We start from the raw sequence: 17,029 nt of genomic DNA, 5'->3' as shown, positions 1-17,029 counted from the left end.
CTTAAGTTTTGTTTAGTGTTTCAAAACAGTGTTTCAAAAAGTTACAGGCAGTATTAGCAGTGCTGAAATTGCCATGCAGTAAGGCAGTGGTATGAATGGCAGTGACTCTGTGATTAAGAAAGCAATCGTTTTCTGGTGACTACTCCTTTAATAACAAAAGTGGTTCTTACTTTCTATATATAAAAACCATTAACAGTGAGTGAAAGAACAACACGGCTACCCCACCTGAATCCATCTTAGGCTATGTAAAACAAGAGAACAGTGTTCTACTTTTGTACCGGCTGCTGACATATTCACTCTTTTCTCCTTTCCTTTTAATCTCACAGTTATCCAGGCTGAAAGAACTCGCAGCAGAGAGAGGAGAACACCAGGAGAATTGTGTCTGTACCTTAAGATTGTCTGGATGTTTGTGTGTCCAGGCCAGGAGCATGGCAGCAAACAGATCCCCTGTTCCAACGAAGACGGCATCTACTTTAGGAGACTCCATTCGAATTCTCTGCGTCACTATGGTGCCGTTTGCTGCAGCTGTTCAGGGAGACACATATTTATTCTTCTCAAGTAGTGTCACAACACAGGAACTTTTGGTTAACTTGGGGATGGATCGCATATTTAACTTATAGGGTAAATTTTCAGGGGACCACTGCCATGGAACATGGTTGGCAGCCAGCAGCAGTCAGGTCCAGTAGTTCCGCTAGCACTGCCGGGTACACTCAGTTCAGGCCTGGCCAGTAGTGCCAATGATGTCTTACTGGCTCACCCATTGCCTCTCTTGCTCTGGCGCTGAGCAGGAGAAAAACAGCAACGAGCCAACACTCATCGTTGACACCACCACTGGCCAGTCTGAGCCAAGCAGCTCCTGCAATGCTGGCTTATAGCCCTGCTGTAGCCATTCAGCTGGGCTTGCTTCTGGGTGAGCCATTTTACCTTCCCAGTCCACTCAGGAAGATAAGATAGCACTGATGTGACAGACACTGCCAGCTCACCCCAGTGCTATGCTTTTAAATATTGCTCCACATTTATCTCAGGTCTAAATCAGAAGCACTCTTGGAAGAATTAGGAGCAGTGCTGCATGCACACTGCAGTTCTGTGAAAACACTGTATAGAGCTTGGAGTTTAGTTTCCTCAGAATCTTAAGAACATAAATGGTCCACCTAATCCAGCATCCTGTTTCACATAGCAGCAGACTACTTCCTCTGGACAGCCAACAACAGGGCCATAGAGGCCAAGGCCTTCCCCTGATGTTGCCTCCTGGCAATCACAACATTCTCTGGCAGGGAATTCCACATTTTGATCACTCTCTGCATAAACTAGTATTTCCTTTTTGTCTGTTCTGATTCTGAACCTACTGCCCATCAGTTTCACTGGATGCCCTCAAATTCTAGTATTTTGGAAGAGGGAGAAAAATGTATCTTTGTCAACTCTCTTTACCCCACGCGCAATTTTATAAATCTCTATCATGTCCCCTCTTAGTTGTCTCCTTTCTAAACTGAAAAGTCCCAGACCTCATAGGGAACTCTTTGTTTTCTTTCTTTCTTTTTAGGAAAGCATGTTTTTCTGCCATATCTAATACGTTCTCAAGAGCCAGAGCTTTGATTCAATAAGATTTCTAGTCCAGTTTCCCGTGTGGTATCTTGCCCCTCCCTGTGATTAGCAAAATTAGAATGAATTATGCAAAGTAATTAACATTGCAGAATATATTTTAGAATTCAGCTATTCTTAATGCAAAATTTGAATTTCCTGGGGAAATAACCTTACATTTTTATTAGTGAAAATGTGTACAGCTGTGACTATGAGACCTGAATTCAATGCACAAAGGGTGGGACGCTGGCAAGTTGGTTCTACAAAAGCCAGAGTGAGCTGTCACATCTTGCCCCGTATTACATTAAACACCCATGATACCTCTAGATTTACAGGAGGTAAGGGAAGATGTTACAGTTTGTTTCCCTTTTGCCTTAACAACACTCTTTAAACTGTGATAAATTATAGCAAAATGGAGTATTAACTATTATTTTACAAGAAACAACAGGAAAAAAGAAGTGTGCTCAGGTAGAAAGGAAAATTCTCTACTCATAATCCATCGCATGGCTGCTTTATGAATCCCATTCATTTGAGAAGAAACTGCATGTGAACAAAGAAAGGATGAATTGGAAATCATGCAGTTATTCTTAGTAGACTTAAAGTTTAAAGTTAAGGCTTTCCCATTCAAACAAACAACCATGACTTACTTCTCCTTTGGCTTCCTAATGCTATCAGGTAATCATTTCCTGAAGGTGACTGAAGGTCTGAGCTGGTGATTACTACAGTCTCTGGTCCCATATTATGGAGTATATCCATTACCTTCCCATAGATGAAAAGAAATAAACAGAACTAGTTATTATGCATGCGTATGTGTCAGTGACAACTGCTGCAGGATAGCAACTATTTACCCATCAGGTAGCAAAAAGACTAGTTCTGGGCTTCTTTCTATTAATGACTAAAGATAGCAAAGATAATTAGCAGTGTAACACAACAGGGATATTCTCTAGTGACTCATGGAGCATCTTAAAAGGTAGAACAAAAATGAAAGAAGGCTGTAACAAGGTGGCAATTCTTCCTGCTGCTGGAGAGAAACGGCATCCTTGGCTTTCCAGCAGAGGTCAGGGCAACTGTAATTCTTGGCATGGGGATGTTCATCAGGAAAGATGGCCATGCACCAACAAAGGTACTCCACAAACCAACTGCATTAATTAGATTAAATGAATTGCTGGAGTATCTACACACCTACATCCAGTAATTGTATCTTCAAACTTTGTGTACATTAAAAACTCACAGGCAGGCACCAATGACAGCGGAACTTCCCACCGAAGGACATACAACTGAACACAGCATTCTGTCATGTTAATATCACACAACCATGAATGTAGTTCTCCGTCACACTATTCAAATAATAGTGTGCTATTATGCAACTGGGACAACTATAATTAATTATTATGATAATTTTATATAGCAGCTTTAAAGGTATAGAAGTACTTTGCAATTGCCACATTATTTTAGCAGCATCAGCCTCTGTGCCCAATAGCTCAATCTGCCCCATCTTGGACTATAGCCTCGCTCTTTTATCATGGATCAAGACCCTCAAGACATAATTAGCAAACCCCAGGGGTATGAAAGTAAAAACTGGAAACTGTGGAGTCACTGGATGACATTTCTTCAATGTACTACAAAAACAGTAGCAGCTGGCAAAAGCACAAACAATGAGTTGTTCTTATGGATGCTGCATAACGTCCTGAGCGTGAAGAGTCAGGAATGTTATCTTGGAAATGAAGTAGTGACAGAAGCTAAAGGTCCACTGTGAGAACCAACAGGGACCTCAAGCACTAACGCACTAAGTGCACTACTAAATTTCCTAACTGAAATGGTTTAGAATGGCTGGTCTATATAGTTGGCACCATGGCAAAGTGGAAATGCTTTATGGTAGCTGAGGAGTCCAGTGGCACCTTTAAGACCAACAAAGTTTAATTCTTGGTATAACTTTCATGCGCATGCACACTTCTGTTCACCTGAATCTATATTTATGGTAGCTGCTAAAGGAGAAATATCACAATACTCCTATGCAGACACGAGGGGGCAGTACTGTGTAGTAATACACTGCACAAGTCACTTTTGAGTTATTTTCCTTCAGTGGACAACATGTGCCTCCACGACAGACAGTGTAAACTTTTCTAATGTAGGATGTTTTCACACACACACACACACACACACACACACACACACACACGCACAATCTAAATATTTACATAAGCTTCACTCCCAGTTCACATCTTTAGAAGTTCTAATGCAATCACTCATCAGAGTATTCAAGAATGTAAACAGGCTCATGACCTGCAATCACTGTGTGGAGGCAGCAAATTGTATGATTCGGCCCTGTATGGATAAACCACCCGGACCTCCCGCTCCGGACGGTAAAACAACCGATCCCTCAGTCAGGCGGGCAGGCCATGCTCCCTTTTTCTTTTATGAGGGCGAAAGTTCTGCTTTCGCACAGCCTTGACTTTCTACCCTCAGGGTTCTTTTCCAGGTGCACTCACACTCAGTAATTCCCAACACAGCTTAAGGCATACAGCAAATCTATTAGTTTAATGAATGCTGCAAGAAAGCATAAACCATGCAGTCGCAGGCAAGAGAAGATAAAACAGAATAAATCTCTCTATTTCTAACTAAAATCTATCTGTCTAAGAACTCTGAGCCTTACTGCCTTCCAATAGCTTCAAGTGGCATTCTTCCGTTGTCCTTTTACCCACTCAAAACAAGGTTTCTTCATGCCTAGCTGGCACAGCATAGAGACATGCCAAGGTAACCGAAAATACTGTTTGTCCGTTGAGGATGTCCTTTGGTCATTGAGGAGGATTCCCTGCATATCTGGAACCCCTTTTTTTCTAACACTCACCAAGCAATCAAAGATTGACCAGTTAATTAGCATCTGATGTAAAGGAAGCTAGAAAGGATAGAAGTTCCATAGAGCAAATCTCCCAAGGTCAAGCCTTTTAGGGAACAAAAACTGCTCAGCAGCTGTTGCTAATCAGCAGAGTGAGGATGCTGAATGGGCCAGAATCCTGGCAAAAAGATCCAATTCCCCCATTAAAACCTTAGGCCTGAACTACCAAGTTCCTTACAGTCTTCTCTATGTAGGGTCTTGCCCCATGCCAGTCATGCAATTAAAACTGGGGCATTTTTTGATCAGGCACAATGATGCAAATGGCAGGGGCTGCATCAACAGCAAATTCTGCCTCTGCACAGTTCCTGGTAGACCACAAGCGATTTCCCATTTGCCCTCAGAAGTGACCACAGGAGCATTTAAATGGAGTTTAAGGAACACAACACCGTCTTCAGGTCACCTACCTCTATAGCGTCTTTTTCAGTACGTATCTTTCTGCCAGTGAGTAATCTACAAAAAACAAGAGAATATTTTAGAAGCGTCCATTCTGAATATAAATTTCTGTTCTGCTTTTCATTGCCCAAAGAACTTTACATAGGATCATTCACTTCTGTGGGTAAAGGTAAAACTTGTAGATGCTTTACTGTACTGACTCTGATCATCCTCCTGCCATCCTGGTCCTCCAAAGTAACAGGCACAATGTTAAGGCCCCTATGCCGTTTACTTTAACTTGAACATAAATATCAAGGGTCTGGAGAACTGTTGCAGCTTCTTCCACTTTCCCAGACAATAAGACAGCACAAAATAACAACAAGAATCCCTAAAATAATAATAAAAATGCCTAAATCATCAAAACTTCAAAAAGCCAAAGCCAGTGGAATATATCATAAACAGCATTTTTCCTTTCTGAAAAATTCAGGTGGGTAGCCATGTTGGTCTGAAGCAGCAGAATGAAGTCTGAGTCCAGTGGCACCTTTAAGACCAACAAAGTTTTATTCAAAGTGTAAGTTTTCATGTTCAAAGCACACTTCTTCAGACAAATGGAATTCCATTTGTCTGAAGAAGTGTGCTTTGAACATGAAAACTTACACTTTGAATAAAACTTTGTTGGTCTTAAAGGTGCCACTGGACTCAAGCAGCATCCCTTTCTGTCAGTGGACAGCAGCTTCCCATTAAAAGGTTCTGAAATTACACAAATGATTTGCACTAGGATGTTACTTAAGTTCACAGTTCTTAGCTGGTATACATATAGTTTAATAAGAGTTACTCATACAATTCAAACTGTAAGTATTAAGGCATTCCCTAGTTCTCCTTAGATGAGCAAAGCAGCTAAGAAATAGTGACAGAGAAATGTTATGGTAGCTCTAGCTTACATCTAAGTCGATTAGTTAATGACATCAAGAGAAGACAGGCAGGTGAGCAAGCAGAGACGTCAGAAGACAGAAGACTGCAGGAGTAAAGAGGTGAAAGAATGTGAGTATGAAGGAATGCAGGTCCAACAACCTTTGATCCAGAGGCTGTGAATAGACTAATCTGACACAAAGTACTAGGCTACACATGTGACATCACAATCTAATTTCCAAGAAATGAAAGTCTGAAGTAATTTGATTATTCAGATGCTTGTTCTGATGGCAGGACATGTTCTGAGACATGGAACTGAAATCAAGGACATGAACCAAGCAATCTCTGATTGCGAAGATGACTGGTATCATTTTATGAGTATATGGGGGTGGGGAATAAATGTGAACCTTTTAAGCAAACAGGCTGTAAAAACCACAGAAAGGCTGTGCATCTATCAGTACACAGTCAATATTATTTTTAAACATACGTTTTTAAGTAAAAAAAGAAAATGAAACCCTAACATATTTTCTAGAACGCAAGAGATCTCCAATACCTATTCATTACCATTTTTTTAATTACCAAAAGGCAATGAAAGGAATGAAACAGAGTTTGACGTAATTCTTTAAGTCTTCAAAAAGATATGAGAAAATAGTACTTACTCAGCCTCAACTTGATTAGGTGTTATTATATCTGCTACAGGCACAACTTTGTCTCTGTAAACTGGAAGGAGATCTTTTGGAACATACTATAAAAATAAGGAAAAAGGATATTTTCTTTAGAAAGTTAGGGTGATTGACTGGATCATTTCAAAAAGTTCAGGAATCAGGATGTTTAGTCTGTGTTGCGTAAGCAGTTCTCCCTCTCAGCTCAGCCTAGAAATGCATAAGCTTACAAGGCAGGGAGAAATCCATAAGCATTACATGGAGATCTCTGAATCAGGGAATGTCCTAATTTGGTGCATGCCAGTCTTGAATGCTGACAATCTCTAGATGGCTGCCCACAAACAGATCTCTGTCTCCAAGTTTTGAGCATTCATTTATCAGTGTATCTGATTTTATTAACATTCACAACATTTATATGGGGTTGTTAAATATCCTATATAACTGTCTAGTAACAAAATTTTGAGCATTCACTAACATATAAAGACATGCACACACAAGCTGGGATCCAAAACTGCTCTTTTTTGTACACGACTTTTAAATGGCAGCCTTTCCCAGGGTCCAGGGAGGGGTCCTTCTGGAAGGATGTTCCATAAAGCACAAGGAAGTGCCATCAGAAGGGACTACTAACCCTCCACCTGAACAGGAATGGAAACACTTACTGCTTGCAGGGGGTTTGCGTCTCCTCAACAACTTCTGCAAATTTGTACTGCAGAATGCAGAAGGAGGAGAACAAAGACATTGCAGTGGCATGGAGAAAACTGACTAAATCTCTTAGCATGCAGAATTATTTAGTCCACAATTCTATTTGAGTTTAGTCTTCAGCATGCTCCATAGAGTTGGGAAAAGCCAATGTTGTTCCTACTGAAAATTGATGATTTATTGAGAGCTGAACATGAAAGGATAACTGAACTGAACATGAAAGGACAATCTTCCTAAGAAAGATACCGAGTACAGGGTCAAATATAGAATCATAGAATCACAGAGTTGGAAGGGACCTCCAGGGTCATGTAGTCCAACCCCCTGCACAATACATGAAATTCACAAATACCTCCCCATCCACACCTTGCAGTGACTGCTGTTCCATACCCAGAAGATGAGAAAAAACCCTCCAGGATTTGGTATGGTTTCTTTGGCATAACAACATTGTTATAAAGATGGAATTACTAACCATATAGCCTTCTCCATCCCTCGTGTCACCCATCACAGGATCACACACTGCAGGGGAAAATTAATTTTAAAAGATGTGGAAAAGCAATATTGCCACAAGCAACATTTTAAAAGAATGAACAGTCAACAAAGTCTAACACAGCTAGCCTCACTTCAAACTTCTATTGTAGTCACAGCAAGTTGTTGATTTATGCAAGGCAGTAGTTCTATAAAGAGATGGTAATACAATCTCAAAAATGACAGAATGATTTCTGTCCGATTCCAAGGCAAACCATTCAACATCACAGTAATTCAAGTGTATGCCCCAACCACTGATGCAGAAGAGGCTGAAGTAGACCGGTTCTATGAAGACCTACAACACCTCCTAGAACTAACACCAAAAAATGATGTCCTCATCATCATAGGGGACTGGAATGCTAAAGTAGGAAGTGAAAAGGTAACTGGAATAACAGACAAGTTTGGCCTTGGAAAGCAAAATGAAGCAGGGCAAAGGTTAACAGAGTTTTGTCAAGAGAACACACTGGTCATAGCGAACACCCTTTTCCAACAACCTAAGAGGCGACTCTACACATGGACATCACCAGATGGGCAACACCGAAATCAGATTGACTATATAATTTGCAGTCAAAGATGGAGAAGCTCTATCCAGTCAGTAAAAACAAGACCTGGAGCTGACTGTGGTTCAGATCATGAGCTACTCATTGCAAAATTCAGACTTAAACTGAAGAAAATCGGGAAAACCATGAGGCCATTCAGGTTTGACCTAGATCACATCCCTGATGAATATACAGTAGAGGTGAAGAATAGATTCAAGGGTCTGGATTTGATAGATAGAGTGCCTGAAGAACTATGGACGGAGGTTCGTGACATTGTACAGGAGGCAGCAATCACCACCATACCAAAGAAAAAGAAATGCAAGAAAGCAAAATGGCTTTCTGATGAGGCTTTACAAATAGCAGAGGAAAGAAGGAAAGCGAAAGGCAAAGGCGAAAAGGAAAGATTTACCCAACTGAACGCAGATTTCCAGAGAACAGCAAGGAGAGATAAGGAGGCCTTCCTGAATGAACAGTGCAAAGTAATAGAAGAAAACAATAGAATGGGAAGGACTAGAGATCTCTTCAAGAAAGTTGGAGAAATCAAGGGAGCGTTCCATGCAAAGCTGGCCATGATAAAGGACAAAAACGGTAGGGACCTAACAGAAGCAGAAGAGATTAGGAAAAGATGGCAAGAATACACAGAAGAACTATACAAGAAAGACCTCGATGTCCTTGACAACCACGACGGTATAATCACTGACCTCGAGCCAGACATCCTGGAATGTGAAGTTAAATGGGCCTTAGAAAGCATTGCTAACAACAAAGCTAGTGGAGGTGATGGTATTCCAGCTGAGCTATTCAAAGTCTTAGAAGATGATGCTGTTAAAGTGCTGCACTCCATTTGCCAGCAAATTTGGAAAACGCAACAGTGGCCACAGGATTGGAAAAGATCAGTATACATTCCAATCCCAAAGAAGGGCAATGCCAAGGAATGTTCAAACTATCGCACAATTGCACTCATATCACACGCTAGCAAGGTCATGCTCAAGATCCTACAAGCTAGGCTTCAACAGTACGTGGATAGAGAACTACCAGAAGTACAAGCTGGGTTTCGAAGAGGTAGAGGAACTAGAGATCAAATTGCCAACATTCGCTGGATTATGGAGAAAGCAAGAGAGTACCAGAAAAATATCTACTTCTGCTTCATTGACTATGCTAAAGCTTTTGACTGTGTGGATCACAACAAACTATGGCAGGTCCTTAAAGAGATGGGAGTACCAGACCACCTCACATGTCTCTTGAGAAACCTGTATAAGGGCCAAGAAGCGACAGTTAGAACCGGATATGGAACAACTGATTGGTTCAGCATAGGAAAAGGAGTACGACAAGGATGTATATTGTCGCCTTGCTTATTTAATATATATGCAGAGTACATCATGCGAAATGCTGGCCTGGATGAATCACAAGCGGGAATTAAGATTGCTGGGGAAAAGATCAACAACCTCAGATATGCAGATGATACCACTCTAATGGCTGAAAGTGAAAAGGATCTAAAGAGCCTCTTGCTCAGAGTAAAAGAGGAGAGCGCAAAAGTGGGCTTGAAGCTCAACATCAAAAAAACTAAGATCATGGCATCCGGACCCATCACTCCTTGGCAAATAGAAGGGGAAGTCGTGGAAGTAGTGACAGACTTCACGTTCCTGGGATCCCAGATCACCGCAGACTGTGACTGCAGCCATGAAATTAAAAGACGCCTGCTCCTTGGGAGGAAAGCGATGGCGAACCTAAACAGCATGATAAAAAGTAGAGACATCACCCTGCCAACAAAAGTCCGCATGGTCAAAGCAATGGTATTCCCAGTAGTCATGTATGGCTGTGAGAGTTGGACTATAAGGAAGGCCGAGCGCCGAAGAATAGATTCTTTTGAACTATGGTGCTGGAGAAGACTCTTGAGAGTCCCTTGGACTGCAAGAAGAACAAATCAGTCAATCCTCAAAGAAATCAACCCTGACTGTTCCCTGGAAGGCCAGATAATGAAACTGAAGCTCAAATACTTTGGCCACCAAATGAGAAGGGAGCACTCACTGGAAAAGACCCTGATGCTGGGAAAGATTGAAGGTCAAAGAAGACGGGGACGGCAAAGGATGAGATGGTTAGACAGTGTCAGCGATGCAACGAACATGAAATTGAGCCAACTTCGGAGGACGGCGGAAGACAGGAGAGCCTGGCGGGAGATTGTCCATGGGGTCGCGAAGAGTCGGACTCGACTGTGCGACTGAACAACAACAAACAAGTAGGCAATAAAACGAGGCTGTGGATTTCTTCTATGCTGTCAGTAGGATTGCCAGGTCCCCCCTTGGCCACTGGTGGGGGATGAGGGGGTAGGGTTGCCAGATCCAAGCTCCTGGAGATTTGGGGGTGGAGCCTGGGGAGGACAGGAACCTCAGTAGGGTACAATGCCACAGAGTCCACCCTCCAAAGCATCCATTTTCTCCATGGGGGACTGATCTGTGTAGTCTGGAGATGAGCTGTAATTCTGGGGGATCCCAGGTCCCACCTGGAGGCTGGCATACCTAGTTGTTAGGTGAATGCTTCTCCTGGTCAAATGATCAAATGATCAGTAGTAACCTGCGAAGATTTCCTTTTTAAAAAATTTCTTAAGATACACACTTTCTGGAAAACTAATGTTCATCTTAATTGTACCAAGATCTCACTTATAAGCTCCTGGGTAATTAAGCAATACTTCAAAAGTAACTAAAACAATACATCCCTAATTACCTTAGATTTCAAATCCTCCCCAGCACCCCCTTCTGTTGCTGCCTTGTTGACATCAGAGCTGCTAAGTAGTGAGTGGATAACTGCCAAGTCACACTAAGACATCACAGAGATGAGTCTTTTCTTGTGGCCAGACAACATAACACAATCCATGAACTACAAACTTATTAGTATTATTTTATTATCATTATAGCACTGCTAGGAAATTTACCTGGAGTATGTGTGCCATTTATTAAGACCTTTTGAGCTTGCCTTTCTCCTCAAAAGAACTCAAGGCAGTTGCAATTATGACAGTAACATTAATACCAGCCTTATCCAAACCAGTTTGCAATCTCTCTCTCAACTCCTCTCTGTATCATAAAACCTTTGCTCTCCCTGAGCCTTTACAGAATTATTAGGAAGGCATCCAATTAAGTAATGTAAACTGAATCAATTGTTCCTCATAAACTCACCATATACCAGATTGGAGTTCTGTTGCTTTAGCTCTTTGACAATATCAACCACCATTTCGAGGAATGATTTGTCTCTTGTGTAGCCTTTGAAAAGATTAGGAAGAAAATTACATTTGGAAAAATATTTTTTCCTTGAGTAAACCTCTGTATGGTCAAGGTGCTTTTCCTCCCAATTTTATGAAGCCAAAATAAAATTCTGCACATTCTGAACCAGCCCACTTGAGCATTTCCCATGATCACAAATCACTCTTCAACAAGCAACCACCTGGCCCATATTGAAAAGACTTGCCACAGCATGCCAAACCTTTTTCCATGTCTGCAACAGATATTTCAGATGACCAGCTTGTCATGACCCAGGTTCTATCTACGCTAGGGTTGCCAGATCCCCTCATTGCTCCAGCGGGGGGATTTTGGGGGTGTTCCAGGGGTGAGCAGGGATGTCCCCAAGCCCTACCCCCAAGAGCGACCACACATTCAACCCTCTCCTCCTGCCAGATTTAAAAGGCGTCAGCTGATCCATGGGGTCCATGTAACCCACCAATCAGCTAAAAGGCCCTTTAAATCTAGCAGGAGAGAGGTAGAAGGGTCAGGGCCGGCTCACCCAGTAGGCGAACTAGGCATTCGCCTAGAGCGCCGGGCCCTGGATGGGGTGCTGAACTGTGCCCCCTCGGCCAAAAGCCCACACGCCATTGCTGCTCCCAGCCATGTAGTGTGTGGGGCACGAAAGGGGCTGACAAAGGCGGGTTGCGCCTTTCCTCGCTTTTTCCTTCCAACACCAAGCACTCCAACTCATGTTTAAATAGACATGAAAAGCCAATTGCACTGTACTACACTGTTAGGAAGGAAGATGTTGAAGCAACTTGCTGAACAGCCACAAATCTGTCAACAGACAAATGAACAGCCCATTAAAAAACTGTTTCCCTGCTCAATACTGGGAAGCAGGGCCTGAGCCAAACTACCAGGTTTTTGAGCATTCCTAGTTCATTTAGCCTTTACTTTTAGCATTTCTGGGGCTCACACTGGCTTCTTTACAACTTGCCAGGAATCAAGACTTATGCCAGTGTTTGCAGGCTATAAGGCCACGGCTTCTTGGAACCACACAGAAGAACCTCCATGTTGGATTATCTTCTCTTGATACCATTCCAATTTCATGTAAAAGCACAAAGGACACATTGTTCCTTTTGTAAAATAATAAGACACAGAGTTCTCCTGCCTTCTGTATTTGATGCTTCTTGTTTCTTAATGCATAAAGTGTGTGTTTTCACCCATGTGAAGATGAAATGTCACAGAGGTTTGGCATCCATGTGTTAACTGAAAAGAGGAGCTGCTTGGGAACCTGTGGGATGTGGTAGTTGCTAGGACAACCGCCGAGTTGTCACTTGCAAAGTCCGTGATCAGGCACCTTGGTTTGTAATTTGCTCACCAACTCTTCATATGTTTGAATAGAGAAACAATGGGGAACCCTCCTATGAACCACATGTCGCTAGCTGGTGTGAGGGGATAGCATTCTCTGTATTGGGGACAGAATGATCTCTTACCTAGCAGAAAGAAACAAAATACCAGAGTGTTTATGTGATCCAGAAGATAACTCTGGGTGGATGGCCAGAGCAGGGCAATAAAGCCCTTAAGAAAGTATTGAGGGGAGCATTGGAGATGTAAAATGCATCCTACAGTCTTGTCCTTTAGGGCATGGGCTAGAGAGAGGACCTGGTAGGAAATGAGGGTTGCCAGGTCCCTACCTTTTGCTGCCGGGGGGCTCCAGGCTTCTCTCCTGGATCTTCTTGCTCATACATGAAGCGCCCATGCCGCGATGACATCACCTGGAAGTGACATCATCACACTAGGCACATCGTGGGGGATGCTCTAACATTCAGCCAAAGACTCTATGGTCACCATACAGTTTTTGGCCAAACGCTGGAGTGTCCCCCTGCAAGATGCCTGGCGTGATGACATCACCTCTGGGTGACATCATTGCACTGGGCATGTCAGAGCTGCAGAGCTCTTCAGGGCAGGGCCGGCTCATCCACTAGGTGAATTAGGCATGGATAGGGCGCCAAACTGCCTCCCCCCGCCAAAAGCCCACACGCCATTGCCTCTCCCAGCCGCTTGGCGTTTGAGGTGCGAAAAGGGTCAACAAAGGCGGGTTGCGCCTTTCCTTGCTCCTCCCCACTTCATCGCACAGACGCCCCCCCCCCGGAAGCAGCCTGCCCAGCGATTGTTGCAGCCCACGGAGGTAGGTGGCGGGCTCGCTCTCAGCAGGTCACTTGTGGCTGGGGCTATGCTCTGGCCCCGCATCCCCACCCAGGCCCTGCTCCTGAGCGGCGAGGAGAGAGGAGGGACCAAGGGGGGAGGAGGAGAAGACGGGGCGGCAGCATCGTCGACTGGGACTCTCTCTCGGTGGGTTGCTCGTGGCTGGGGCTGCGCTCCGGCCCCGCCTCCCCACCTGGGCCCTGCTCCTGAGCGGCGAGGAGAGAGGAGGGACCAAGGGGGGAGGAGGAGAAGGAGAAGAAGGTGGGGCAGCAGCATCGTTGACTGGGGGTTTGGGCGGGGACGCCCGCCTCCTTCCTCTGCCTCGCTTCGGCTGGACCATTTCCCCTGAAGCGCTAGGAAGGCCCGACGAAGAGACAGGCGGGGGGATGAGCAAGCGGGGGACAGGAGTAGCCCAGCCGGACCAGGCAATGCTGAGGTGGGACACTTGGCTCTGCTAGTTCAGGCAAGAGGGTGGAGTGCTCGCTCTCTCCCGCCCCCTCCCTGTGCACCTGGCTGCCGTGGGTGCGAGCGGGCTGCCCATAGGGGGAAGGTAGGGGAGGGAGACTCATGCCAGGGGGTGGGGGAAGAGGAGGAGTTGGCGAGGTGGGTCGTTGTGGCTCTGTGGGTCCATCCGGCCACCCACCCTCTCCTGCTCCGGCTGTGGCAGAAGGGAAAGAAGGAAGGAAGACCCCTGCTCCTCCCCCTGGGACTGCTTGGGCTGAGGCTCTGCTCACGCGTGTCTCCCCTAGTGGGCTGGGCAAGTGGGAAGCCAACCCGGGCAGGGGCGAGGCTAGCTTGTGGCACCCGGCGCCCCCCTCCCAGGCATGTTTCTGGGAGGTCTGCAGGCCCCACCGGGAGGTTGGCATCGCCTGGGGGGGTGCCACAACCTGGCCTCACCTAGGGTGCAGAGACACCTCGGGCCAGCCCTAAGAAGGGTGGTCACAGGCTACATGCTTGGCTCACAAAAAGACCCTTTAAAGGAGGGCCCACTGCATGCGGGGCAGATTTTCCCCAGCTCCATGAGTGCGGACCCTACCCCACACCCGAAAAGACCCTTTAAAGGATCTTTTTGCAAGCCGAGGGTGCAGCCTACAACCACCCCTCTCCCTCCCTCCTGCTAGCTTTAGTGGTCCCCACTGATCAGCTGAAGCCATTTAAATCTGGCAGGAGGAGAGGGAGAGGGGTGGCCGAGCAGGTGGTTGCTCTTGGGGGTGGGGCTTGGGGCAGGGTTTCCCCCACTGGCCAGGGGCATATTGGAGCCCCCAAAAGTGGGGAAACCCTTGCCCGGACCTGGGGGCTGGCAACCCTAACCTAAGCTTGGAAAACAAGTGGCTGGCTAGTGATAGAGCCTCTTTGCACTGGCCTTTTGCTGTCCTCTTTGCACTGGCCTATTGCTTATCCGCACAGACATGTGAAAGTTTTAAGTCCAATTTCTTTCACATCTTCGGAAAACTAAATCAAAAGTCTCCTTCAAACCCCACAGCAAGACTCCAAGTTGATTTCCTGTTCACCAAATCCCTTTCTGGTGAAAAGCCAATTAATTTTTCCCCTCCAAGTTTCATTACTAGCTTAGAGACAGTTCATACAATAAATATTGAATTGTTTATTTCCATGTGACAATCAGCCACCGCCAATTAAGCACAACAGTTGGCAAGTTCATCCTTCTCATGTTTCTGAGCTTGATTCATAAATGTATGGATAACAGATAATGGGGAAAGGTATCTCAAATACCCAGTTTTTGCGTAAAAATAATGCAGGGTCAAACTGAAAAATCTAACCAGATCACTACCCACAAATTCCCAAACGATATCAGACTGAAGTGAGTACATATACATTTCCTGCCAGTACTGAGAAATGTCCTACATGGCTGGTGGGAGGGGGCTGCTGGTAAGCTGACTCCAACAGAACAGCAGCAGTTCAGCATTCAGACTAAGGTCACATCTGCATTTGTCTTTCTCACCGGTGTCCCAGCCTTCTGACTCAGTCTTCAAAAAAGCAGTCTACATTTGGTTTCGTTTTCACACCTCAACAGTGCTAGCATACTTTTGCACATCCACATATGTTTATCACTTTCTCGTGGCGGCTCCACTGTCATTGTGCCTCCCTACTGCTTTAAAAGAATCTTCTCCAAACAACGTTCAAACAAGCATAGAGAAAGACGGCGTCTCAGCAGCACAAAACTGATTTAAAAATGCAAATGCAGATTCGACCTAAGAGTTGGTTCAGAGATCAGACAAAACCATGTTTTAATTAATCCAACCGTGGTTAGTATAAGCATCTGAATGCAGGCCTCTCATACCAAGACAGGAAACAATGGTTTGAAGCTGGTTTATTAACTGCAATTAGTCTTAACTATGGTTTAAGTAATATACAAACTACAAACATCCTGGATTAATCCTGTCTTGTTCCCCAGCATGGCCCTTACTGTAATGCAAGCCAGGAACTCAGCTTAGTCTTTGCGGGGGGAAGAGCAAAGCTGATGAACCCAACATCTCTCAAGGCAAACCAGGATTTGAATGAATGGTTGTGAACTGAATCCTAGTTTCACAAACTAATCATATTTAAAAACAGACAAACATAGTTTCGTATTATGTTTGAACCAAGCCTAGTTGTGATTAATAAGCAAAGTATGGTTTCGGATCCATAGTCTTATGTGGGGTGCTGCCTGAAAAGAGTACGGTGGTACAGGACTAGAATAGGTGAAGGCTGGCAAGAGTACAGGATAGGTCTAGGCTGGCAAGAAGCAGCATACTCCCTTCAGGGTTGCCAGGTAAGCTTGACATGGTCAAAAACGAGATGGCAAGACTGAACATCGACATCTTGTGAATCAGTGAACTAAATGGGCGAATTTAACTCAGAAGACCATTATATCTACTCAGGGGTAGGGTCAGCTTAGCCGAGCAGTTCCTTGGTCTCCAGAACTACTCAGGGGTCTTTTCGTAGAAAAAGAGCTGCAGGAGCTCATTAGCATATGGTATGCTAATGAGCTCCTAGGCTATTAGCATATACCACAACCTCTGACATCACCGGAAGTGATGTCAGAACCGGAAGTGATGTCAGAAGGGGAAGCAAAAGGGGGGGAGGCATCTTCAAAAGCCTCCCCCTCCCCTTCCCCAATCGGCCTGCGGGGGGGGGAGCAAAGAGAGAAGGGGATTAAAGTTTAAATCCCTTCTCACTAGAGTTGGGCCACTGAAGGCGGAAAGAGGGAAGGAAAGAGAGAGAGTAGAGAGAAAGAAAGAAGAAAGGAAAGAGAAGGAAAGAAGGAAGAAAAGAAGGAAGGAAAGGGGATAAAAAGAGAGAAGGAAAGAGGGAAAGAAAGAGAAGGAAAGAAGGAGGGAAAAAAGAGAGAGAAGGGAAGAAGGAGGGAAAGAGGAAAAAGAGAGAAGGAAAGGAGTGAATGAAAGAAAGAGAGAAGGAAAGGTGGAAAAGAGA

The 17,029-nt window shown here is 44.6% G+C and overlaps 1 protein-coding gene across 1 annotated transcript in view; it reads right to left on the bottom strand.

The window, feature by feature from the left end:
* The window catches only part of PDXK (pyridoxal (pyridoxine, vitamin B6) kinase), a 68,874-nt gene that overhangs the window by 9,399 nt on the left and 42,446 nt on the right, over positions 1–17,029 (bottom strand). The window contains exons 4-9 of the mRNA XM_015409811.1: positions 11,348–11,431; positions 7,586–7,632; positions 6,415–6,500; positions 4,879–4,924; positions 2,226–2,337; positions 389–525 (exon numbers count right to left, since the gene is read on the bottom strand). Of these exons, the coding sequence (XP_015265297.1) occupies positions 389–525; positions 2,226–2,337; positions 4,879–4,924; positions 6,415–6,500; positions 7,586–7,632; positions 11,348–11,431 (512 nt within the window). The remainder of the gene's footprint in view (positions 1–388; positions 526–2,225; positions 2,338–4,878; positions 4,925–6,414; positions 6,501–7,585; positions 7,633–11,347; positions 11,432–17,029) is intronic.

The sequence above is a fragment of the Gekko japonicus genome, unplaced genomic scaffold, assembly GCF_001447785.1.
Source record: "Gekko japonicus isolate JY-2015 unplaced genomic scaffold, Gekko_japonicus_V1.1 scaffold4, whole genome shotgun sequence".
NCBI lineage: Eukaryota > Metazoa > Chordata > Lepidosauria > Squamata > Gekkonidae > Gekko > Gekko japonicus.
The sequence above is the reverse complement of the archived record's forward strand: the minus strand, read 5'-3'. Positions and strand labels throughout refer to the sequence as shown.